Below are 26,307 nucleotides of genomic sequence, written 5' to 3'. Positions count from 1 at the left end.
GCTCAAAGAAAATTGAAACCCATTTAGAAAACGCAGAGAAAGGCATGTTATTAATTGTGGCACAGTAAGTGTTTGCATTAATGTCAGGATCATTTCAGCTTCAGCAGAGGATGTCTTCAACATCACCTACACAGAAAACACTGTGGTCTTGTCACTGTTAATGTTTGAGATAAGATTTGCAGTGATTGTAGTAAGGGAAGAATTTTAAAATCACTGGTTGTCACCCGTTTGAAAAGCAGTGTGTAGTTGGAGTGCAAAGCCAAAGTGACAGACATTTGAAATTACTGTCTCAGTGTGATTGTTTTCTCTACGTCCTAAGTGCAGAAATGCCTCAGTGGAAGTGGTAATTTTATGTAAACCCTCTAGGCAGTTGATTATGAATGAGCTCAAGGTGGTGAGGCAGACAAGGTTGCCTTCACTGCTCTTTGTTTTATCAATGAATTTCACTGTAGGACTGACGCAGAGACGGTTGTCGACTTGCTCCACCTTCTGGCCACATTGAGGAACTACATGTTTTCTCTTAAAAGAAGGGTTCATAGCTCAAACAGTGCTGCACGAATCACACCACGAGCTGTGTTTGATTTATTTTTTCTTACATGCCTGAATTTAAGAACATTTCTCTCCTCCTCATGTTCTCTTTCCTCCTCCCCCTCCTCCCAGTTGGATGTTAACTTGGCTGATGCCAAGAGGCAGCTGCAGGATGAGATGCTGAGGAGAGTGGATGCTGAGAACCGCCTGCAGACCCTGAAGGAGGAACTGGAGTTCCAGAAGAACATCTTCAACGAGGTTCTCGCTCTTCACCTTAGCGCTTCTATTTTTATTGAGCCGTCCAATTCATCTGTCCTACTTTTCATCTTTTCCACAGGATATTGATTCACTTCCACTTGTTTTGTTTGCATGCAGACCCTGTGTCACGGATGCACTTTCTTGCTTCTCAAGTTTATTTTCACATAAATGATAAAAACACGGTACTACAACTAAAATATTTACAAGTTGTAAATTGAATGCTTAGATTTCAGTTCTTGCTATGATGAACTCACAGTATTGACAGTGTTCTGGTGCGAGTCAAGTCCTGACCAAAGCTTGCAGCAGACTTGTGTTTTCCAAATGTAAACATAATGATCAGGAGCTGCTTAAAGGTCAACACAGAAGTAGATTTGTTTGCTGGAACTCTGTACTTCTAAACAAGTAATTACTGCACTGCGACAGACTAATCAGTGCAGTTAAGCCCATTGAACACGGTTTCTGCAGGTGGAGTCTTTTAAATTGTTTATAGTGCCTGAAAAAATTAAATCAAACATTAATACAGATAGCTCTTAGCATAGCTTAAAAAGTAATAAAGAGTTGAGAAAGTCAAATCAGCTTCCTATCAGCAAAGTCAAAGTTAGACTTGTCATGTGGCAAATCCAGGAAACTGAAAGTAAGTGCGCTTCAGACTGACAACTCATCACCAGCCTGTCTGTGTCTGCAGGAGTTGAGGGAGTCCAAGCGTCGGCATGAGTCTCGCATGGTGGAGATCGACAGCGGGCGGCAGCTGGACTTTGAGAGCAAGCTGGCCGAGGCCCTGGCCGAGCTGAGAGCCCAACAGGAGGATCAGTTCCGCCTGTACAAGGAGGAGGTCGAGAAGACCTACAACTCTAAGGTACATCGTGATGCTGCAGCTCTGTCAACACCTAGAGTCAACAGAGAGGCTGTTACCCTCTTCTGAGTGTAGTTGTTTGCATTCGTGTGATGCATAATATTGATTTACACTCGGTTGGTCTTGTGGGGAATCTTGGGAAAATCTGTGTTGGCAGTTATTGTCTCTGACTGACTTAACTTTATGAGAAAGATTCCAGCAAGCAACAAGCTTGTTTCCGTAGTCGTGTTTGGACTTCAAAAGACGTCGTTAAACGGTGACATCAACTGAATTACAGTAAACAATTTGAGTGTGGCAAACCCGTCCCGATAGCAGACTGTACTGTCTCTCTGTCCGTCAGTTGGAGAACGCCCGTCAGTCAGCTGACAGGAACAGCCACTTGATGGGAGCTGCCCACGAAGAGCTGCAGCAGACCCGCATTCGACTGGAGAGCATGTCGGGCCAGCTCAGCATGCTGCAGAAACAGGTACACACACTGATACACACTCCTTGTCCATGGTCTTGTCTGGTCCATCTGTCTGCTGATATCACTGGCCACTTTGCTGAGCGGGTGACTCATAATGTCACGAATGCTCCCAAACCCAGTTTTTACCCGTTTTTCTTCCCTCTGAGCCACATTGTTCAATCATTGTTTGTACTGTTGTAAGTAGAGTACAGACTGCTTAATCGGCTGGACTTAATTGACTAACCTTTTGTGTGTGTGTGTGTTCTCTCTAAATCAGCTGTCAGCGAGCGAGGCCAAGGTGCGCGAGCTTGAGGAGACCCTGGCGAGGGAGAGGGACCTGATGCGGCGGCGGCTGGAGGATAAAGAGCAGGAGATGGCTGAGATCCGAGCTCGGATGCTGCAGCAGCTGGAGGAGTACCAGGAGCTGCTGGACATCAAACTGGCCCTGGACATGGAGATTAATGCTTACAGGAAGCTGCTGGAGGGAGAGGAGGAGAGGTGAAGCTGTTGTGAAACAGAAGCTAGACTACTGAAAAAAATAAACATAGCCATCGTGAGACAGGACTCAGACAGTAAAGCCTTGACTCTCTCTAATGATTGTCAGTCGGGCAGAGATCAGCTGAAATTAGCCAACAGTGCAGTGAATCAATATGAAATGCAACCTCTCAGTCTTCATGCTTTTGTGTTCTCTTGATTCCTGGCTGCTTCCTCCTGGTTTGGACGTCCTTAATTCAGATGAAGGAAAGTCTTAATGTTATACCATATTTTAGACAAGAGTGTGCTTCTGACTTTGTTGCAACAGTTCGGTGAAGGTCCTTAGACTTAGACTTTCTTTATTTGTCATTTGGATTTTCATCGCAAACGAAATTTCGGTACAATGACTCAAGCACAGCAGGAATTACCAACAATATTCTTTAAAAGAAAAAAAAAGTAAAAAATATAATATATATACACAATAAATATGCAGTAAAAAATACTTGAAAAAGGAGATATTTTGTATAAAAAGTCAGTCAGGATATATACATATGTAATTATTATTGCACAGTGAGTATTAGTAATAAATAGTAATTTTGTAGATTGCACAGAATATAAATATATTGCACGGTGAATAAATGGGCTGTAGTCCTGAGTGGTGTATGTGTGGGGGAGGAGGGGAAGTGATCATATAGTGTTAAGCAGTCTTATGGCATATGAAAAGAAGCTGTTTGCGAGTCCTGTGATGCTCAGCCCCATCCAGCAAGCTGTGGGATGAGCTCGAACAGCGACTGTGAACCGAGCCTGATGTTGGACCTCGCTGATGCTCTTGTGGCTGAATGGGATCAAATCCCTGAAGCTGGGTGCTCAGATCTGGAGCGAGGCTGTTAAATCAGCAGATTGATGCCCATAGTTTTGGAATGAAATGGTCAACAATCGTCTATGGATATAATATTCAGATGACCACATATTTTTGGCCATTACATCTAACTCATTGTGGTATTAACAGAACAGTATGCACATCCACTGCCCTGTGGCATGTGTGTTTTGAAGTGCTTCAGCAGCTTAAGACTAATTTCCCTGAAGAACGTAACAACACAGTTTTTCTAAACCCAAAAGGAGTTTTTTTAAAACTATATTAAAAGTGATCTTCTTCTCTCCCGTAGCCCTGACACCTGCTCTTTCGCACAGTGCTGGTGATAGTTAAGAACAAAACAACAGAAACAGTCAATTAACATCACAGAAAGCTGACAGCGAACAAGATGCAGTCTCAGTGAAAGCACACGCAGGCAGGCGGAGAGCAGTCATCGGGAAGTTACAGAGAGGTGCAAAGGTTTTGATGCAGATTATTCAAAGAGTCTGCTTCTTTGATCAGTTGAGGTTCAGGGCTCATCAGTCAGTCACCGCAGCAGGTTGGTTATAGCAGTAAGGATGACACACAAAAGGGCGTTTGAATAAACAGTGTGAGCCTGCATGCTGACGCTTTTGGTCTCTATCTGACATCTCTTCTTCCACCTCTCCTCAGGCTGCGTCTGTCACCCAGCCCTCCGCCCACCAAGGTCACAGTGACACGGACCTCCGCCTCAGGCCACGGCCACACCAGCCGCCTGCTCCAGTCCGCCGCCACCGCCTCCAGCAGCCGCAACTCGTCCGGCACGGGCATCACCAAGAAGCGCCGCCTCAATGACAATGACAGCGAGACCTCCAGCATGGCGGGGGGCTCCGTGACCAAGACTCGCATTAGTCAGCACGCCTCAGCCAGCGGGCGCATCACGGTGGACGAGGTTGACCTGGAGGGCAAGTTCGTCCGTCTCAGCAACAAGGCCGACGAGGTAAGCAAGCCTTTTCAAAGCCTTTAAAACTGCGGTAAAGTGATTACATTACAGTAATGATACTAAATAACTAACGCTCCATAGTTTGACTAACCATCATGGGGTCAGAAATTCTGCTGTTGTTTTTGATGCCAGAGTATGTTTTCTAGGAAGGCTTGGTCTGTTTATAGCCTGCACTGTTTCAGTCCATTAATCATTTTCATGGGCCAGCGTAAATCTTGATTTTATTTCTGAATTTTCTGCCCTGCCTCTCTCTTTCCATTTCCCTCCTGCAGGACCAATCTCTGGGCAACTGGCAGGTGAAGAGACAAGTAGGCAGTGGCACCCCCATCACCTACAAGTTTCCCCACAAGTTCACTCTGAAGGCTGGTGGAACAGTCACTGTAAGTTACGCTGAGGTTTCTTGATTCCACTGTTTGTACCTAAATTGGACTGTCTCATACAAACTTTGACCTTGGGAATGTGCAGATCTGGGCTGCCTCTGGCAATGCAACCCACAACCCCCCCACTGACCTGGTGTGGAAGAACCAGAACTCCTGGGGCACCGGCGACCTCCTGCAGACCACCCTCATCAGCGCCAACGGAGAGGTCCGACTTCACCTGCATTTCTTTTAGCCTGCCTTGCGCTTCTCTTCCTTTTTAACTGAATCGTGTTGTGGCTTGACTCTCTCATCAGGAAATGGCCATGAGGAAAGTGACGCGCACCCTCTTCCATGATGATGAAGATGATGACATGGTAAGATTTCTCTTCAGGCCTGCTCATAAAACACCGGAAACGACACAGCGGTGAGCTCGCTGTGTGACTTGCTGCGCTAAGTACCGTAACTCCCCCTGTTGGGTGTCGCCCCCTGCAGGGAGCTCACAGCACGAGCGGCGCAGACAACGAGTACAACCTGAGGAGCCGCACGGTGATCTGCGACTCCTGCGGGCAGACGTCGGACCGCGGCACAGGTGTGTGCAGCAGCGGGGGTCTACCTGAAGGCCTCGTGGGACATTCCTTTTTCATGGGCACCAACGAACCCAGACAGGTACTGTACAGTCGTACAATTACACAGCTAATGTGACTTTATGTGACTTTTATTAGAAAAATGAAGGATGCAGGAGTGTGTAGGAGTGCAGGTGACGTACTGTGCAAAGCATTTGATCTCTAATAAGGAAACAACTAATCCACATTGTGTAGTGTGATGTAGCAATACACAAACAATTTCCATTGAGGAAACGGCTCATCGAGACATGAAAATTCAGTGGTTTTCTGGAGCTTCAAAGCAAAACTCTTACATGCTCACATTACCGTTCAAATAAACCAAACGGTCAGCTGTGTCCGCGGAGGAATTCTCCAAGAGTTTCATGAGAAGCACGCAGACATTAAATAAAACATTAGGTTTTATTGACTGACACAGTTAATCTGTTTGAAAATCATGGCATTGGACTGTTGTGTTGATAATATCGTACATTGATTCAAAACAAAGCTAAACTAAACAGAGCGGCTAACCGGTGACTCCTTTATCTCGGCTTAGAACAATAATCTCACTGTCCTCTCAGTTTATTTGTTTGGTTTGGTTTTCTTATTTTCTGTCACTTCCTCCTTCAGGGCCGCGTCAAGCCGGAGAACTGCTCCATCATGTAGAACCCAGACTGCGCCTCAGCCCCTGTAGCCCACAGAGGAGAAACACTTTCTGATGCTGGGATGTTTGACTTTATATTTTTTTTTTTTATATGCCCTCGTCTTATTTTGTATTCTGATTAATTTGCAGGTTAAAATTTGCTCTGAGGTTTTTGGCAGAGATCACAGGATTCTTATAGTCAGCATCTGAGTTTGAATTTTTTGTCTGTTTTTTTTTTATATTCAAGTTATGTTACTGCATGTGTGCTGTGCTAATGCTTGTACTGTATCCTGCTCTTCTTGCACATTCATTCACACACACACACACACACACACACACACACACAGCTCCTTTGACCAGTGCTTGTGCTTCGATCCGGGGTTTCACATTTAATGGCCAGGCTGTCAACACTGAACACGCACACTTAGTGAACCCTGTCAGCAGTCGGTCTCTGCAGCCCGTACAGACGGCAGGAGGACGAACCCGCGGGGTTCGCTTGTCACGTTTGTCGCCCATCGAGTAGATCAAAATCTTTACTGAAGACGTTAACCGTGATGTTTACAACTCAGATTTATACTCCTCGTATTTGTAAAGTATTGTGCTATCTTTATATAGGCTGCAGAGGAAATTAGAGTAAATATAAAATAGATAGACGTTAAGTGTTTTTTGTGAACTATTGGAAAAGAAAAAAAAATAGCCAAAAGTACTAATAAGCTCAGGGTGTTCAGCAGGTTCTTTGGCTTTAGACAAACATGTCGCAGCACATTTTCTACAGTTTGTGGATATTACGTTGGGCAGCTGCGGTGCACACAGAGAAAATAATTATTTGAGATGAATATATACATATATTTTCATTTTTCTGCAATCGACAGCTCGACCCTGGAGAAACGTATTTGGTTATGTTTTTGAACTTGTGTTGGAATGAGGAATTATTGTGTGCTGATACCCAGTTAATCAGGTGTATTTCAGTTTGACCTGCATTTGGATGTGTTTTTTTGTTTTGAAAAAAAGAAAGAAATTCTGAAGTTTTGTTATTATGACATGAAAATGCGGTCTTTTTTTGTTTTTGTTTATTTACCTGCGGAAATATCAGGAATAGGTACTACGTTTAGGGTCTTTATGGACATATTTAGTGTCACATATACAGTATATATTTATAGGAATTTTCAGCTTTTTCACTCAAATGAACACTATGACTCTTCTAACAGAGAGATGTTGCTGCTGTTGACAGGGTGCAGCAGTAGTTTTTGGAAGCATTTTAACAAGCATTTTTTTACAGATACAAATGTGCTTTTAGTGGACATAAACAATGGTGAACAGTTGCTGTTCTTTGCACACCTGCCTCGTATCGCAGTCTTGTGACTGTCAGCTGTCCTTTGTGTTGCTCCTGAGAACTGGTCATAAGGGCTCCCCCAACCCCTGACTTTTCCTCTAAGCTTAGTGGCTTTGAATCCCCGGCGTGGTTTTGGAGTCTGAGTAGGATCGTGGGGTTTTGTATACTTAGTGACTTGTGGCTTCATGCGCTGCTTTTATTGAGGGCTTTGCCAAATATGCACAGCAGGTAGATTTTTACTGTAGTCTGGCAGCTTAACTCAGTTATTCTCCACTCAAAAAATATATCAAAGCATTTATGGATAATACTTGATAGCTTTGTTTTTCTGTTATACTTAATAGATGCTATTTGTATTCTTCTTTTTTTGCCTTAAGCAGCTTGTCTGATTTTGACACTATGATTCCCGAAGTGCCTGAAATAAAAGACTATGACAATCATTAAAGACATGGCCAGCTCCAAAGATGTTTAGTATTTGGCCTCTATGATTCAGATTCACAACGCCTGGCATTTATCTCATATGCACCTTAAATTTATGAGACACAGTTACTGTATGTAATTACATAGTTTATGCAAATGTTAACCAAATCAACCCCGAGTGCGGATCAGTTTTAGGGTGTGGTCAGGCTATTCGGAGGCCTGTCTGTCTTGATTGTAAACCAGAAAGAAACTTCTTCCTGTACAACACTTCCTCTTGTTTCCAGGGTTTTGTTCAGCGTTTGTGTGCAGTGTTAGTTCAAGTTAATGAAGAACCAAGATGATAGAAAATCAGGTTCAAACCACACACGTGCTCTATGTGACAAAACTTCCCTGAAAGTCTTGAAACAGAGTCCTCGTGGATCATTTGAATTAAAATGTTATACAAAGGGATTTCTTATTGTAAGCCTTTCATGCCAAAGTTGTAATTTGCTTGGGATTTGTGTTATTTCTGTCAAAACGATGCTGTTATTGTAACGTTATGGACGGATCATTTGATAAAATGATTTTTTTCTTTTCTAAAATAATGAGTAATTTTTTTTCTTTTTTTGTTGCTGTGGCTCTTGTAGTTATTTCTTTGATACAGAAGATTGTCATTCAAAACCAGAGATGAAAAGTGCAGCAGTTTTATTTACATTATATACACACGTTGCCATGGATACATTCAAAAATATATGGCCATACATAAAAAAAACTGAAGCGCTGCCCATAACTATAGCATTTAAAGCTCAATGTACATTCTTTGTGGTACACAGGGTTTCTATAATGTAACTGACAGGAAACACAAGATTTTGATTAAATACAGTTTTGAGAAATAATGACAAAACATGAACACAGGCCTTAAAAAACAAACAAACGTTAAAGCAAACTGACTGCAATAGTTTACATAGTTTGAGGCTACTTGGTGAATTCATGAGCTGAATTCACACACGCAGTATCTGGCCATGCGGATAGTTTTGGTTTCAAATTGTCCATTTTTTTAAGTGTCATATTTCTGCGTCCAATAAAAAATGGAGGTGAATGGAAGTCAATTCGATTCATTTAATTTGATTTGTGGTGCTCACAACATTGAAAATTTTGAAAAAAAACAAAACAAAACACCAGAACAAACGGTCAACTGGTTTCATATGGACTGCGTTTCACTACAAGAGCAAAACGTCTCACAGTAACGCTGGGGTGGCAGCAGAAATCTCACAAAAGTTGTCTGAAGCCTTTTGTGGTTGAGAGAAGTTGCCTCAAGTGATGTCACTTGAGGCTGAAAACTACAAGTTAAAAAATGCTAAACGTTATCAGCCCTCTTCATCTATGCTCCAGGCTAGCAGCTCCAGGCTACATTAGCTGCTACTAGCACAGCAAACCTGAATCTGCATAATGTTGGAGGTTGCACTGTTGCATGATGGGTAATGTAGGCACCAATGTTTTTCAGACTTTACATCGTGAGTCCGACAATGTTTGAGGAATGTGATGATAAACCGATGGAGGGCTCTGAAGATAGTAAAAATGTTTTGTGTCTTTTGGGTAAACTGGCCCTTTAAATGCCACATAAAGGTTGCTGCAGGACACAGCACTGACATTCATAATGCTTCTTTGATTTGGCTTGTTTCCATTGGATTATTTTTAACAGCGTAAACATTGTTTGTGCTAACACTGAGCTTTTGGCATCCACTCGATTCATACTCGAATGTGTATGATGTTTGGTCACACAAACCCCTTATGAACACAGTCATCTTAAAATAGGACTGTTCTACATTACTGTGAAGCTAAAAATATATTTATCTCTATATTTACAAAGTTTTCATCTGAGCAGCAATAAGAGAGCCACATTTGTTTCAACAAACGAGAGGATGTGAATCATTGCATTTCTAAATTCTACATGTGGAAGAAATAATGACATGAATTATCTTTAAACTGCACTGGGCCTTCTGGAGGTGAACAAATCTTTGGTATTCTGGTTTCAGCAACCAGCACATGAAGCAATATTTTTTATAATGCATCACAGACAAGAGACTCTGGCAGCATTTTCTGCATTATTTAGTCCCATTAACTTTGTCTCTTTCCTTTTTTTGGGTGAGGAAATTAAATGTCCAGCTGTGATGGGTTCATCCAAAGCTGCCTGTTAAAAAAGTCTTGACTTTGAAAATGTAATAAAAAAGCAAAACAGAAACTTCAAACGTCTACATTAGTCATTTTTGATTATGAAGACAGAAGAAAACTGAATTCTGATAAAAGCCGGTCAGTAGCAAGCAAAACATGAGGAAAAATTCAATGAAACATTCCCAAGTTGCTGCCAAGTTGCACAGTCTTGTGGCGTATCTGTTCCCATGGGAGGTGAGTGCAGCTGAAGACCGGCTGGCGTCACCACAGTCCAGCCTTCCTCACCACAGCCTGGATGTCAAGCCTGTCACTTTGAAGCAAGTACCACTTCAGCCCACAGTGGGGCAGTGTTGAGTTGAAAGGGGTGGGGGGCATCCACTGTAAACAGTGGTTCGTCTGCGGGACGGGCGCCTCGCCGCTGCTCTGTGGGTGGTCTACAGCTCTGATCTTCACAACAGCCTAAAGTTTGCTCTTCATTTGCGAGCGCAGCCTGAAGTCGTCCCCAAACAGGAGGAGGAGGAGGAGGAGGAAGAGGACGAGGAGGAGGGAAACTTGCTCGGCTGCGCAGGCTGTCACTGAGTTGTTCTCCTGGGGGAGGGGGGTCGGCGGACCGGCGGCAGGTCGTAGTGTCCCGGGATGTGGCTGTTCACCGGGAGGTCGTAGTGATTCTGGGGTTCCTCAGGTGGAGCGTGACCGAGGGAACTCTGACGTTCTGTGGAGAAACAGATGAGAACAAAACAAATGAGAGCTGCTTTCTAATACTCCTAAATTTAATATATATATAATTCTTCCATTTCCCCCTTGTTCAATAAAGTATCTATCTATCTATATATACATGACTCCTGTTTTGCACAAACAAAACTCGTGATTTTCTATCAGCCTTCTGTTTCCAATAAATAACAATAATAAATCATGGATGGATAAGACTACAACATTCTCTCACTGTCCTCCTTCACTCCTCCTTCATCTCTGACATCAAGCTGATATGTCCATTAATCTAAGAACGCAGGACTAATAAAAGAACATCCTCTGCCAAGCTTTTCCTTCTCTCCCGCTCTTCCTCTTCCTTTCACCGTCTTTCCTCCATTTCCATGTAAACGGCTGTTCTCTCATCAGGGTCCGTCTTCAGGAAGCTCATCCTTCCCATCTGTCAGAGGGCAAATCCTGCTCTCATGTCTGACTGGTGGGAAGTCTTTATTCAAGTCTCAGCTTTCTCAGATGAGTCAGCAAGTGTGTAGCCTGATTTTGATTAAAGGTTGAGGGGTGAGGCATTTTTCATGCTTTTTAATTGACTGACCTCGGCGCAGGGTGGCCGTGTTGAACGGAGGCGGGCTGATCTCGGTGTACGCTCGCTCTCTGGGCACGGCGGACTTCATCTCCATGTAGCTGCTCTCCGGCGGGCAGAAGGGCAGGCCGGTCAGGCCAGGCAGGCCGGGCAGGTCTTTGATGGTGGCGTAAGGATTCTCGCTGTTCAGAGAGCTGCTGCTCGCCGCCACCGTGTCCTTTAGCTCTGTCACCACACAGGAAGCAACGAGACGCAAGTTAAAACACAAGTTAAAACACACATGGAGAGTCACGACACAGCGCGACAGCACAATCACAGGTTAAAAAGAAAAAAAAAAACTCTGGTTTGGGCTTTGACTTCAAAACACTTTCCTGCACATTTTCCAAAATATTTATGCTTTATGATTTATTATGAGTTCCTGAGTTATGAGTATAAGATGCTTTTATTTTCTTCAGTTGAGATGGTTTAAAGAAAACCTCCTTTAGTTTAGCATGCTAGCATTTGCTAATTAGCACCAACACCAAAGGCGAGGACAGGCGACCTAATGATGGCGCCGGATGAAAAAAAGATGGGGTTGTTACAATTTAATGTATGCATCACTTGTACTTGTCAAAATAGTTCAGTCTGGATTCAAAATGGTGGACTGACTCACTTCCTGACACACTAGCATAATCAACAATACCGCTAACGTGACTACAAAAACCATGAGTTGCACTTTCCTATATGGGCGTACATACATTAAAATCTCTCTCTTTTGTGTGTTTATGCAGCTAATGCTGATGTAGTCGTAAACCTTTGTGTAGCATCACCTTGATGTTGGTTTGCTAGGTCAAAGGAGAGGAAAAAGGGTGAAAACAGGCTGATAAACTACCTTTGTTGTAATATTTTCCGAGGCTGGCGCTGTAGCTGTAGCTCCGGTCGATTCCAAAAGCTCCTGTTAACAATAAAAAAACAAATCCCCCCTTTCATTTATAGCAAACTAATCAAAAGCAGATAAGATGCACTGAAACCTGCAAAATCGGTACCAGGTGAGTGAAATCTGGCAGCGCAACCATCGCTTTTTACAAAGTCCTTATTGTTTTTTTATAGTTTCAAATCCACATTGTGGACTGAAAGGAAATGTGATGGTCGATAAACTTTTGTGTGGGCTGTATAAAAGGAGAACTTTTTAATGCTTTTTTCTCAGCTGTAACTGCATGTCTCTAACCTGAATTTCTCAACATTTAACCTCCATCTGTGGTCACATCTGGGGTTTCTGAAGGCCTTTATCAATACAGGGATGGTTATTCTGAAGCTGATACTTTAAGGGTGCTGATATGAAACGTCTTTAACAAACAAAAATTAAGATTTTTCTGGCTGTCTTAATAGTAGATTTTTCTACTATTAAGACTCTAAGCTTTCCACTAACACGTAGTATAAGGAAATATGTTTAGGTGTGTAAGCAGGTTATACTAGCGGTAAGTTGCAGGTTTAACTGATTCTTTTTATGAAGCTGTGGTCAGGAGGTCAGGAAACCAAATCGGTTTTATTAGCTTGTAAATGTTAATCCACTCATTTCATTTTACTCTGGTGCTGCAGGTCTCTCTGCATAAGTTGTCTCCTCTAAATGGAAAAAACGTGAAACGACTGATCCTTAATGTGAATCGTGCAGCGCAGAACCACCCGGACCGACCTGAGTCTTTGCGGGGCTCGTGGTGTTTCCAGTCCGCAGGTAGTGTGGCATTGGTCTCCACGCCGAACAGGCCACGTCTCTCCCTGTCCATGTTTTTCACACTGCAGAACAGCTGGTTGTTGGTGTTCTGTATGACAGACGCAACAATGATAATCAGAAATCATCAAACCAAAGAAAACAGGCCCAGTTAAAATCTGCTTTTGAAGCGTGACCCTAAAAACACGGCTGCCAGCTGTTGTTGACTGGATAAATTACATATTTGCCACAGGACTGCACCACGGTTGTCATGAGGCCTGAAACGTGTCAGATCGCTGAGCTGATGTAGCTCACCTTGATGGTGCGCTCGTGGTTGTTGGGGAGGTGTGGAAGCGGAGGCCTGTTCTGGCTCAGTGTGTGGTAGCTCGGGTTGGAGTAATAGTGGTGGTAACTGTGAGGAACATCTGTAGGCCAAAACAAACACATGGAATCACGTCTGCTGCAGTAAAATTACCTCAAGGTCAATAAAATGCATCTCTGTGGATGACTAATTACAAAAACACAACAGTGAGATAAAACCAAAGCCACATCATTACCACGAACATCTATAAATACATCAAAAAGTAATGATAATTTCTTTTAAAAAATGTTAAACATTCCCCAAAGAAAACACATCTCTACGTTACCTTATATTGACTGCCTGGGACTGAAACTGGTTTCACTCGACCATATACAAATAATTAAAAACACATGCAGACGAGGAAAAATCTAAATCCAAGCTTCTTTTTTTATCTAGTTGTGAAGTTTACCAAATATATCAGGCGGAATTAAAGGCAACGTGCCTCACAAAACATGAGAATATTTAGACTTGATAATGTTGCAGTCTTAAGACCGTGCCATCCCAAATAACGTCAACACCCCGCTTGATAGTGTTAACAGGAAGAAAAAAGTTCAGCAGCTGGCAGGCCGAGGCCTGAAGTAGAAATAAAACTTGATGTTTCTATCAGTGGTATTAAAGACTAAGAATCTCACCAGCTGGGGTGACACCTGAAAGTAGGTTTCCAGTCCCATCACAACTGTCCAGTCATAACTGACATGACTGCGACTTAATGTGCTGCAGCTGAGCAGCTAATTGGCTCTCTAATGAGCAAACTGAGAACAGCAGTGCACTTTTTGCTTGTGACTGTTGGCTAAAGCACAGGAAAAGTGTTCATGATGGCAAGTTAGATAAGAAGGAGACTTTAGCAGGAAGACTAAGTGGATTGTTGCTCAAAGTTTGTGGCTCTTGTGTTGTGCCCGTGTAACCATCTGCACATGATCATGATCGGCTGTATTACTGCAAAGATCTGACTACTGTGCTGCACCTGGAACAGCGTATTCAGAGTTGACAGTGCGGCTGGTGGAGAAGGAGACGCTCGGCGTGTTGTTCTGTTTGTCTTTCTGCCTGCGGCGGTAGAGCAGCAGCAGGGCCAGCAGCAACACCACCAGGATGACGAGCACGACGATGCCACCGATGGCTCCCCAGGACTCCCTCTCACCAGGAGGAAGAGGAACCATAACGCTCCCTGACTGCTCAGACGAGTCTGCCAAACAGGAGGAGGGAAGAGAACTCAAGTACAACAGCTGAGGCAGATTTCATTAACTTTGAGATGGGACAAAGACAGCTGCAGAAGCCACAGAATTTATAAATGGAAGTTTTCTAATCAAAACTTCTTAAGGAAAAGACAAACTTCAGTGACAGTAGGTAACAATGTATTTGATCCAATATTTAGGGGAAAACCTGTGTGTATCAATACCTTGTTTACAGTCATCTCCTCCACTTTCACACACACAGTCTCCAGTAAATCGATCACAGATGTGGCCAGCTGGACAGGAGCAAGTCTGAGAACAGAAGGCTCCGAACCGTCCTGGACTACAGGCTGGAAAACACAAGGTACACATCACATATCAGACACATGTGAACAGTGTTTAACCGTGGTGTAAAGACAATAATGTTCCATTTATCTGTCGAAATGAACTCTGATGTAAGTTTTGGAGAAACACTAGACCGCACAGCTGCGATTAGTCCATCAACAGAACATTAAGCTGCAACAATCTTAGTAAATCAATTAATTTTTCCAGTCTTCTTTTCAAGCAAAAATATCAAACACTCTTTGACTTCACTTTCTCCAAAGTGAAGATTTGTTGCCTTACTTTGTCATATAGGATAGTAACCTGAATATGTTTGGGGTTTACATTGTTGGTCAAACAAAAAAAAAGGAAATTTAAATAAAGCTCTTAAAGCACTGTAGGAAATTACAAATGGAAATATTCACTATTTTCTGACATTTTGTAGATGAACTAAGAAAAATAATCAGCAAATGAACTGATGATGTAAACACTTAAGAGAGCATGCAAGACACGTTGGTTGATAACTGGAGCTGTTGCACTCATAACACCAGTAAGATAATAACTAAAAGACCCACTCAGATGCTACGTTCTGATGGAAGCAACAACAACAATCAGCTGTACTCCTCTCTCATCGGTCATACTTCCTGTTAGCCAATGGAACCTATCCTCCTGAAAAAGCACTTTTACAGTTGCTACATGATGTTGCACTCACGTATGGAGCAGTCAGTTGCAGTCCAGCCAGGCAAGCATTCACAGTGACCGTCCCGGTGGTCGCATGTGGAGTTGTTGGCACAGTTGATACACACTTCAGAGCACAGTTTGCCATAGTAGCCAGCTGGACAAACTGTAAAACACACAGCATCATATGCAACATTACTGTCTGTAATATTTATACCTTGCGTATATGAGTTTGGATGATTTGATTACTGATGTCAATGCCAACCTTGATCACAGTTGGCTCCGGTGTATCCCGGCAGGCAATCACACTCTCCTGTTACATGGTGGCAGCGGTACGACTGGCCACAGGATGGGCAGGACATGCTGCACTGGTCGCCATACATGCCAGCTCTGCATTCTGGCAGACGAAGAGATAAAAGTGTGAGCCAAGGCAGATGTTGCGCAGTAAATCCAGTGCACATCTGGTTTTGATCTCATCAGACGTTTGCTGCATGTCAGCGGGCTGACAACAGCACTCACTGTTCTGACAGGTGACTCCCCAGTAGCCTGGACGACACACGCACGCTCCAGTTTCCCTCAGGCACGTGTCACTGTTGGGGCAATGCTTGAAACAGGTCTGGTTGCAGTGGCGCCCCCACAGGCCCTCTGAACACGGCTCGCTACAACGGGAACCTTTGCAGGGAAAACGGAGGGTGGATGAACAAACAGTGCAGGCCAACAGTGATAGATAGACAGCTAGATAGATAGATAGATAGATACCTTATTGATCCCAAGAGACATTCAAGATCACTCAGTGTGATCACATCCTTAACTCAAGTAAAATTAACAATACTACAGCGGAGATCAACTCTATTTACCCACACTCCGCCCAAGTCCTGAAATTTAGAATTTATAAACAAAAAAAACTAAATAATAAATTTACTTCAGCAAAAAATAAACAGATATAATGTGTAAAACTGAGTGGTTTGACATGTTTTAATCCATTAACAGTTTGAGTTAATGGTTACTTTAACATAGAAAACTGATCATTTTATAAAATATGATGCTTTGTTATTAATTAATTAAAACACCCAGCAGTATATAAACAAAATGAAATTGGCTCCACCTTGATAAACACCTACAATAAAATGATCTTTAAACATGATGTATTGTAATGTGTTAGCAATAATAATCCAATAGATAATAATACAGCATTCAGATTTTTTTTTTCTGTACGACTACTTTCATGCAAGGAAGTAGGATTGTATTTTTAAATTCCAGTATTGCTTTGTAGTTCCTCCAATAATGAATGTGACAACAATATTAATATAAAAAAACAAAAATAAATAAACAAACAAACAAACAAACTCTGTGATAGATAACCAATATAATATAATATAATATAATATATAGCACCTTTCAAAAAACATCCGTCCAAAGTGCTTAACAATCATTTAAAAACAAAACCAACAAATTGTATACAAATAGAAGGCAATAAACAAAATATAAATAGACAATTGGTGAACAATAGCTGTAGAAGGCTGAAGATTTAAGATAAAAGAACAGCAAATGAAATAGAAAAATAATTGACAATAAATACAGGAATTATACAATTTAACGGGTCAGTGGTTAATAATAAGAATAAAGGTTGTCAGTAAGGTAAAGTGTGGGTGATTTGAAGTTAACGAGCAAATGCATGCAGTTAGTGGTGGTCAACAGTCCAATCAGAATCAAAGGGAGAGAGAGTGCTTTTAAACCTCAGGCTCACTTTAGTTCTGTTGGACCAGATTTATCTGTGGCACCAGAGCCAAGCTGGCAGCGACACCAGGAGGACGTCATCACTTACCCCACCAACCTGGCAGACAGTGGCACTCCCCGGTGGTAGCTTGGCACCCATCGGCATGAACACAATCACACCTCTTCAGACAGCCTGGCCCAAACGTGCCCATCTGCACATGTGAACAAATGCCAACGGACAAAGAATTATCCGGGGAATCTCTTCAACGCTCGGCCAGCTCAGTCAGAGTCAGACAAAATACTACACTGGCAGAGTGTTGTTTCATAGGCAGCCTGGTGGGCTGGCGTGGCAAAGACAAGAGGGGCACATGCCAAAAACATGGATTAAAGCGTACAGAGGGCGAGGTAAGGGATGAAAAGCTGGACAACATTTCAACAGACACTCCAATCACAACTGACATGTTTTAAATAATTATCAGCCTTATGATTTGTGTATTAGTCTTATCAAAGCTGAATCTGTTAATGAAACCGTTGCATCTTAATTTGTACTTTTTTCCAACATATAAGAGGATTGATAAAGTTACATCTTATCTCACCTCCCTATTTATGTGACAAAAGTCTTTATGACCAAAATTCTTAACTCTTAAAGTTTCATGAAATAATACCGATTATTGTCTGTCTACCTACATCTGTGTACAGGTGACTCTTTTTCAAAAGATCACAAGCTAAAGGATAAATTGAGTTTCATATAACAAACTCAGGGTATAATCCACTCCCTGTGCATTGTGCATTTGTGCCCAGGGTTTAGTGGCTATCAAAAGAGAAAATTTTCTTTGACTAAAGGAGTTTCTGCATTAAAAAACCCAGGCATGTCATGGAAATTCACACTGGTTTACAATTCTCAACCTACAAACTTTCTATCACTTCATAAACAAACTATAAAGCCTCATATCCAGGCATTTACCGGGCAGGGTTGGTCACAGCGCGCCCCCCGCCATCCAGCTGTGCAAGTGCAGGATCCGTCTGCAGCATTACACTTTGCCCCGTTGGCACAGTGGCAGGTGGCATTGCATCCTGGGCCCCAGGTTCCCTCAGAGCAGGGGGTGGAACAGTCAGACCCTCTCCAGCCTGCAGGCACACCAAGGATTATTTCACTAGTCTTGGTTCAGTCTTACATTCACAATTCTATCAAGAAGAAATCAAGAACTGACTGTCCAAGACTTTACCCTCTTTGCAGAAGCAAGTCCCGTCAGTGGGTGAGCAGTCAACATGGTTGTCACAGGAGCACTCCAGGGAGCAGTTCTTGCCATAGGTGCCACTTTTACATGTACTCTCACAGTGAATCCCCTGTAATAATAAATAATATTATTAAGTTAAAACATAAACCTGGAGAGCACATAATAGATATGGTGAACATATGGTAAAAAATGGTCACTCATTCAAGAGGTACCATGTACCAGCACAGAAAGTCAAAGGGAAAATGAATTAACTTGATTTATTATTATTAACCCACTGACTCCAGCGCTCACCATGAACCCGGGCACACATTGGCATTGGCCGGTGGCACTATCACACACCCCTCCATTCACACACAGACACGGCTCCAGGCAACCATGACCGTAGAAACCATGAGGGCAGGTCTCATTACAGAACAGTCCTGCCCACCCGGGCTGGCATGTGCACTCTCCTTTCATCGGGTGACAGCTGGACAAAAAAAAAGAAGAAAAAAAGACAGAAATATGATGAAACTGCTACAAAAACACAAATGTTGAGATTCCTCCATACATATGTTGAGCACTTCTACACTGAAAACATCTTATCTGAGCCAGTTAGCTAAAACCCAAAGGTGTTTGTCAGGTGTGCTGGCCCTGAGAGGAGGTCCAACCAGTTAAAATGAAAACACCTGTGTGGATTTACTGTGTGTTTGCGTGGCCAGAATGTATGAAACTACTCAGATAAGCAAAGGCTTTTGAAAACAGGTAAGAATTGGGAGAGGAGCTAACTAACAAGCGACTGAGCTGCCAGTTTACAGCTAACAATCAGCTAACGTGTGCTTTGGTTCAACCTAAGCCACTTATTAGCCCGTTGAGTTAGCTAGCCTGCTGACCTTCAGTAGGAATTAAACCAATTTTGGAGGACAGCAGTAATTTTGACCACACTTAAATATTTTACAGTGGTGGCTTTCAGACAGTTGAAAGCCACCAAAAACTTTAAGGAGTTAACCAGACACAGTGAACTGATTGCACAGCGGACATTTTGACGTGTTTTAATTAAGTCCACTTGCATTGTTCCTGCTTTGAAGTCCAAATGTTTGCTGTACAGCCAACCCATTACTTCAAGTCATTTTTATGGTCACAGGTGGCAGCAACAAGCTCATCAGGCCTTCCAGCATGTGGTGTCAGGGACTTGAAAACATACTTGGACAAGGCTCACACGGGTAAGATTTATATGAAAAAATATACTTATGAAGAAAGTCTTGATGGAGAACTTAGTTTGTGAACTATTTAGGGTAAACCACCTTCAATAAAAAGCAGCAGAAATCTGAAAAAACTGAGCTCACCAGCCAGGACTGGTGTCTAACAAGTGGATGAGCTAAGGTCTAAATGCGGCAGCCAGTAGCTAGCTAACTTTCCCAAAATTGTGTCTCTTTGGCTCTGCTCACTGAGGTTTAGCTTAACCAAAATTGGATTATTTCTTCCTACAGAGTCACACTCAGAAAAAGAGGTCAAACACTTCTTCTTCCAGTGACAAAAGCTTGAGTTATAACTCACCTGAGCGTGTGTTTATCCTGGCAGAGACAGGTGCGTTCACAGTGCATGCCATATTTGCCAGGTGCACACATCCTGTCCCTGCAGTGTGGTCCCCTGAAACCTGGCTCGCATAAGCAGCCTCCATCGATGTTGTAGCAGCGTGCACCATTAGCACAGTCACACACACCTTTACAGTCCTCACCATAAGTGCCTGCAGCACACTCCTCGTTGCACCTGAGGACAGCAACACAGAAGGTTGTAGGGATGCACAGAAGAGCTGGACAAGTGGAAAGTAAAGCACAAGTCTGTTGCTGATTTGCACATGAACCACAAGCCCAGTCTAAACTTCCATTTTGTATTGTGGTTAGCCAGTTATGATGTTGGCCACGACTGTTTTTTGTATGTCTCTGGTCTCTGTTAAACAGTTATAATGAATTATATTTGACAGAAAAGCTGCAACAGACTGGTTGCACAGCAGACATTTTGACATGTCAGGAGACACACAGGTGTATTAATGACTGCATTATGAGGGGAGGTCCTACTCTTGTGTGTGCTGGTTCAGTGTCAATGATACTAATTCTGATTACTGTTATTAAGTCCACATGTGTTTTTCCGTCTGTCAAGTTAAGAAGTCTACTGTGCAACCAGTCCACAGTTGACAGTTCTGTGACTGAAAATCAGGAGATCTGACATCAGTAAACCGCACACAGCATGCTCGTGTCAACCAACCCATCAGGTCTGTGATGCTAAAGGACATATGACCCCCCCCACAAGGTTTCCCCAGTCTGAGCTTTAAATAATGGTTTTAGGCAACAGTTATGTGTTTTGCTTCACCGTTCGTCATGGAGAAGGAATCTGTCTCTTGGCACAAATGACATGAAACACTTGTACATATGCACCTGTTACCAGTGAAGCCTTTAGCACACTTGCACTGTCCGGTTTTGGGGTCGCATTTGCCCCCGTTGTGGCAGACACACTCCTCAGCACAGTGTGGTCCAAACCGTCCCTCTGGACATTGCTCTGTGCAAACTTCACCCTACAGAGTAACAAGGAAAAAAACAATGACGAGGCGGAAAGGATTGCAAAGTGAACACAGATGTTTCATTGCAAAACCAGGAATGACACACCAGCACAGCAACTTTACAACTGACACAGTTAATCAGAAAATAATCAGTTAGTTTACTCTCAGATGGGATCACAATCACTTCTCCTCTCATGCCTTCCAAAAACAAAGAGCAATGAATGTTTCACGTCCATGGAAGACCTTTTGCATGTTTCCAGAAATGACAGGTCGCCTCTTAGACTGTCCTTAGAGATAAGTCAGTGTTAGGAAAAAGACGTAGCTTGTCCAGAGTTTGGAGCCAGCTGGAATGTAACACGTGAGCCAATTCAAAATCCAGAAACACAGTTACAGATTTAACTGGAGATCGTACCGTCCATCCAGGGGGGCAGTCGCAGATCCCTTTGCCCTTACAGATGCCACCATTCTGGCAGGGGCATCTTGCCTGGCATTTTCTGGGACACTTCTTGTCACAGCTGTGGGGAGAGGATGAAGTGGATGCTTAATGGACCACTTCGGTAAAAAAAAAACACTCCATGTGTCCTGGGACATTCCCAAGGACTCAAGCATTGACACTGAAGGCCAGCAGGCTGTTTTCAGTTTTTCTAAAGTACATTTGCTCAAATATTGCATTTTCATTCTGAGGTACTTCTGCATCAGTATTTCTTTTTTCTGCTGCTTTATACATCTAGTCCATTATAATTCAGATACAAGTATTGCACTTTTTCTATTCTACTACATTTATTAGATTAGATTCAGATTAATTGTAAAAGATATAGTAAGTATAGTAAGTGACCAATAAATTGTGATGTATCATTATATATTAAGATAAGATTTTATTCATCCCAGGGGAACACTGACCAGCTACCCAGCGGTGTAAGAATTAGTATATTTAATTGGTAATTAGAATTTGTTGCATCTTCTGTATACCTTTGTACTTTTATTTAAAGCCATATGCATGATATGTTGGTTGCAATTAATAACACCAGTAATTGATGTCAGAGAAAGAGCTTCATTCCCTGGGCATCAACTGGCCACCAACCCAAACAAATCAATATTTGGTGACCTGGGAATGAGACTCAACAACTGATAATCTGTCTCCAGAATTGGTGACGTCCTGAACACTGCAAAATAACAAGAAAATAAGAAAACACAGGCAGAGGACAAGGTCTCTGCAACACACTGCACACACACAGTGGGCCATAATCATTTCTGTTTTTCCTAAATAGTTCTTTAGCAAAACACTGCTTTGCATATATTTAGTAAGATTTTGAATGAAGGGGTGTCATTTATAAAGATATTGTTAGATTTGTACTTGAATTTAACTACATTTTTATGGTGAACAATATACTATTTTGGAAAAGGAGATCACAGTGATGGTAGAGAAGACTGAAGCCTGGCAACACAATCTGAGCACGTCTTCAACCACTCAATACAACACCGATGTCAACACTTCCATATCTTAAAAGTTCAGAAATTTTGGAACACCAGATCAGTTGAATGCAGATAGATTTAACAGTTTAACAGTTCATACAGCCAAATTACAGTCTTGCTCACTACTAAGAAGAAATGTAGCAGAAACAGTAAAAAAGAGAGAGAAAGAAAAGCACCAACAGTAGCTCCATGATTACTGTAAGACTTGGCATTACAACAGCACTGTGGGATTCATCAGCACGGCTGGAACGTGCCTTCAACGAATCACATTACTTGGCTGAAACTACCTGTTGTTGGGATATTATATTTTTTAATACGCCCTTGAGGTGTAATAACATGGACAGACTTCAAATATACTTAATTCATCAAGGAGATTTATCCCATAATCAGTTTTGCCAAGCCCCCTTTTTTATTTAGCTCAAAGTGGTTGTGCCTTCACTCTGGCAATACAAGAGTGTCCACTAATATCTTGTGGGGAAGAATTTTCATTGCTTAATCATCCTCAGGGGCATCTAAAAACAGGGCGTAACAGATGACTCATGGATTATAGTACATGGTCTTTTTTCCATCTTAAAATTAAGTTGTGGAAACAAATAACTTGGAACAGACAGATGAGTGCCTGACAGACCTCATGAGAAAAGATAATGAAGTAAAGTGAAGTAATGAAGTGGTGTGCAATGAAGTGAGGGTATCAAGTGTCTCCTCAGTAAAATAATTAGCTGCGCATTCTCTAAAAACGGCTCGTACCAAAGAGAACATTGTGTTAACTGCAACTACACCAGTGGCTCTGCGGATGGCAAAGTTAGTCTGTTGGCTTCAGATCAGACTTAAATATCTCAGCAACTCGGATTGGCTGAATCACCATGGTATTTTGTATAAACTTTCATGGTCTCCAGAGGATGAAGCCTACGGCCTTTGATGATCATCCGACTTCTTTTCTGGCATCACCAGTTGGTTAACAAAAAAGTACTGGATGAATTGCCATGACACATAGTACATTTATTCATTTTCCTGTCAGGATGAAATGTATTAACTTAAAAATAATACATTAATTAATAATAAAAAATTAAAATTTGGCATGACCCAACTGTGAACGTTACTTATTGGTTTGTGGCTTTTACAGTCAGTTTTACTGTCACTTCTCTATTTACAAAATCAACAAAGCATTTTTTAATGAATCTCCTCATAGGCAAAGACCCTATTTAATATCTTTTTATTTATTTTTTTTATTGCACTTACAAAGTCCCAGTGTATCCATCCCGACATATGCACTCGCCGGTTGTTTTATTGCAGGATCCTCCAGTCCCACACTTGCAGCTCTGCAGACAGTCCTTCCCAAAGGTGCGAGCTGGACAGGAGTCCTCACAGTATCGTCCTCTGAACCCTGGAAGACACTCACAGGTCCCCTTCACAGGATTGCAGAGAGCTCTATTCTCACATTTGCACTGCTGAGTGCAGTCTGGCCCCCAGTGATTGTCATCGCAGGCTGAAAGGTAACAGGACAAACTGCCATTTATTATTATGATTATGACAAATACATATCCACTCTGCGCTGTGTGGCCAAGATATTATACAAACTGTTCTGGTTTATTTGTGCTAATTTGTCCTCATTTTGTTTAATCTCAGTTTTATGGCTTTGATTATGTTTACTTTATTCGGTTGAAAAGAAAAAGACAATTATAATAATCAGATCTCCTGGAGACAGTCTGGAAAAATGGACCCAATGAAAGTCAAACATTACGACTTGAATTCGCTGTTTAAAACTTACTCATACGGAGTTTTTTTTTTCTTCTGTACAGCCTACACTCCTGCAGTTTAACAGCTACACACATTCACGCCAAAAGGGTCTCACTTTCGATGCCCACATTTTCCAACGATTCAAACCAGTCAGCTTCCAGTTAATTCGCCTGTTATTCTAAACACTGAGTCAAACTGACTCTCCAGTGCAGGAAATAAAATAAAAACATCCAAGCAAAATAAGATTACACATGATTACTGTAACTTGCATACAGTGCAAAAATGATCATTTTGTGTCAGTTTTGTTTCTCTTCATGCAACTTTCCTCCTGTAAACCACAGCTGTATGCTATATGATGTTCTGAAAAACCAACAGGAACAAATCTGATTAAATTCAATGCATTCAGCAGCACAGAGATGAATAACAGGACAGAAACCAGAGGGGAGGAGTACTTATGGATGACAAAGTACTAACTCTTCCACACATTACTACGCTTCCACAGCCAAATCCCCCCTTTAGCGCTGGAGTGTTATATTACCAGCAAATAATTTGGAATTGGCAGGGAGATTTGCATGGAGCTCACAGGACAGAGGAGTTTTAAATGGTTAATTTTACAGCAGCCTGAGGACCGGCTCCAGGAGGGTTAGCGTGCAGTGGGAATTCACACAAGGTTTGGATTTCAATTCATGATGAAGAGATCTCAGTCCACTGGGTCATGTTATGAGAACCCAGATTGGTCAAGGGTGCATTCTTCAAATTTCTCATCAATAATTTTGACTGTCTCGGACTTTGGGTATCACAGAGAAAATGTGGTATCCAATGGCACTGACGTAACACATGGATGGGTGTCCATTATCTTATCTTCTGTCAAGCTAACAACAATTCCAACAATTTCACACTGGCCCCTGTGAATTTATGCAAGCAGTAGACACTCAGGGTCAGGGCCAGGGCCAGGGCCGGAGCTTCGCATCCTACAAGTCCCTGTTCCTAGTCACCCCCCACTCCAAACCTTTACTGAACATATGCCCTGTCACAGCTTTGAAAAGTACAAGGACCGCTTTGACAGTAATTACACAGAGGGTCGAGCCAAGCCAAATTTGGCCTGGAGCAAAGTGTGCTGCCATGGACTGTAATGTTTATTGCACTAACTTAGTGCAAGACCCCTGCCTCTTTTGTTTGAATGAATCATAACTTCACTTGTTTTCTGTGTGGGCATTAGAGAGGGGTCCTGTCAGAGTGTGTCACACTGAGTAATGAGAAACTCAGCTGGAGCAGCGATTATGTTTACACAGACATTCCCCAGGACAGCAGGGGAGATTTACTGAAGGGTCTGCAGGGCTGACACATCAAGACAGTAGATGAGTGAATGGGTGAAATCTCTGAGCATCCAGCTGCTAGAGTTAAAGCTGTCCACTGACTCAAAACTCCACCTATTTGTTGGTTTATCTGCATATAAACATACAAAGCACAAGGTTGTCTCTAATAGTGTTGCCGAGTTTTGCTACCTTAGCTTACATCTGTCTAATGGTGAATTAATCTGATCAACCCAGATCAGTTTAATTTTGCCAGATGTTTGAAATTTCTCATCAAAGGAGCACTTATGGCCAATTATCCTTTGAAACAGTTGCATCTGTGTATAATAGTTCAGTGACCTACAACATGATTATGTATCACAACAACACAACAAAATGCAGAGGCCTAGAAGTGCAAACCATGGCATTTCAAAAAGCATGACCTCTGAGGAACAAAGTGACTTTATAGAAAACAAACCAAAAGCAGGAGAGTATTTAGTTAAAATTATGAATTAACATTTAATATTTAATATTATGTTAAACTGAAACTTGAAACTAAATTCAAAAGGATTTTAAATTAAACTTAATGAAAAGTCCCTAGTTTGTGTACAGATCAAATCTCAAAGAAAGCCCCTGCTCCATTTAGTGAAGGTCTATGTTGTTAACTTTAACTTAACTTTTAACTTTAACTCGTTTTTATGCTGATGACACCATCTTTTATGCTACTGGCTTTACCTCAAATGAGGCCTTCTCCCAGTTAGATTTTTTTTATTAATAGAAGATTTGTTGTGAACTCAAAAAAGACATAATGTATGCATTTAACAAGAGTACAAATGCTTACTGTTTCGACTCTGATCCACATTCTTAATGCAAAATTAACTATTAAGTACAACATTATATAAATACTTTAATTAGACAGTTT

At 42.0% G+C, this 26,307-nt stretch overlaps 2 protein-coding genes and 2 long non-coding RNA genes across 8 annotated transcripts in view; 3 read left to right on the top strand and 1 right to left on the bottom strand.

Moving 5' to 3' along the window:
- lmna (lamin A) overlaps window positions 1–8,325 on the top strand; it is a 31,493-nt gene extending 23,168 nt beyond the window's left edge. For all 3 annotated transcript variants that reach the window (XM_046400908.1, XM_046400910.1, XM_046400909.1), the window contains 10 exons: window positions 661–786; window positions 1,472–1,642; window positions 1,980–2,105; window positions 2,362–2,582; window positions 4,084–4,390; window positions 4,666–4,773; window positions 4,859–4,978; window positions 5,067–5,126; window positions 5,245–5,418; window positions 5,982–8,325. In XM_046400908.1, the coding sequence (XP_046256864.1) occupies window positions 661–786; window positions 1,472–1,642; window positions 1,980–2,105; window positions 2,362–2,582; window positions 4,084–4,390; window positions 4,666–4,773; window positions 4,859–4,978; window positions 5,067–5,126; window positions 5,245–5,418; window positions 5,982–6,017 (1,449 nt within the window). In that variant the 3' untranslated portion in view covers window positions 6,018–8,325. The remainder of the gene's footprint in view (window positions 1–660; window positions 787–1,471; window positions 1,643–1,979; window positions 2,106–2,361; window positions 2,583–4,083; window positions 4,391–4,665; window positions 4,774–4,858; window positions 4,979–5,066; window positions 5,127–5,244; window positions 5,419–5,981) is intronic.
- An 86-nt stretch (window positions 8,326–8,411) lies between these two features.
- pear1 (platelet endothelial aggregation receptor 1) overlaps window positions 8,412–26,307 on the bottom strand; it is a 45,785-nt gene continuing 27,889 nt past the window's right edge. For both annotated transcript variants that reach the window (XM_046400906.1, XM_046400907.1), the window contains exons 6-23: window positions 23,596–23,842; window positions 21,296–21,398; window positions 20,762–20,898; window positions 19,884–20,096; window positions 18,642–18,816; window positions 18,339–18,459; window positions 18,077–18,240; window positions 17,222–17,324; window positions 15,916–16,068; window positions 15,662–15,793; window positions 15,431–15,562; window positions 14,625–14,747; window positions 14,193–14,411; window positions 13,183–13,292; window positions 12,853–12,979; window positions 12,052–12,114; window positions 11,193–11,405; window positions 8,412–10,607 (exon numbers count right to left, since the gene is read on the bottom strand). In XM_046400906.1, coding sequence (XP_046256862.1) covers window positions 10,468–10,607; window positions 11,193–11,405; window positions 12,052–12,114; window positions 12,853–12,979; window positions 13,183–13,292; window positions 14,193–14,411; window positions 14,625–14,747; window positions 15,431–15,562; window positions 15,662–15,793; window positions 15,916–16,068; window positions 17,222–17,324; window positions 18,077–18,240; window positions 18,339–18,459; window positions 18,642–18,816; window positions 19,884–20,096; window positions 20,762–20,898; window positions 21,296–21,398; window positions 23,596–23,842 — 2,675 coding nt within the window. In that variant the 3' untranslated portion in view covers window positions 8,412–10,467. The remainder of the gene's footprint in view (window positions 10,608–11,192; window positions 11,406–12,051; window positions 12,115–12,852; window positions 12,980–13,182; window positions 13,293–14,192; window positions 14,412–14,624; window positions 14,748–15,430; window positions 15,563–15,661; window positions 15,794–15,915; window positions 16,069–17,221; window positions 17,325–18,076; window positions 18,241–18,338; window positions 18,460–18,641; window positions 18,817–19,883; window positions 20,097–20,761; window positions 20,899–21,295; window positions 21,399–23,595; window positions 23,843–26,307) is intronic.
- Window positions 14,407–17,630, top strand: LOC124065475. Of its 2 annotated transcripts, none has more exons than XR_006844418.1 (3): window positions 14,407–14,568; window positions 14,663–14,761; window positions 17,163–17,630. It is a non-coding gene; the product is annotated as an uncharacterized LOC124065475 (long non-coding RNA). The 2 variants fall into 2 exon arrangements; XR_006844417.1 differs by having other exon boundaries at window positions 14,407–14,572.
- Window positions 18,731–24,467, top strand: LOC124065476. The gene is made up of 4 exons (XR_006844419.1): window positions 18,731–19,091; window positions 19,471–19,549; window positions 23,650–23,849; window positions 24,156–24,467. It is a non-coding gene; the product is annotated as an uncharacterized LOC124065476 (long non-coding RNA).

This window comes from Scatophagus argus, chromosome 9 (assembly GCF_020382885.2).
Source record: "Scatophagus argus isolate fScaArg1 chromosome 9, fScaArg1.pri, whole genome shotgun sequence".
In the NCBI taxonomy this organism is placed as follows: Eukaryota; Metazoa; Chordata; class Actinopteri; family Scatophagidae; genus Scatophagus; species Scatophagus argus.
Note: the sequence above shows the minus strand (reverse complement) of the source record. Positions and strands in the feature narration are given on the sequence as shown.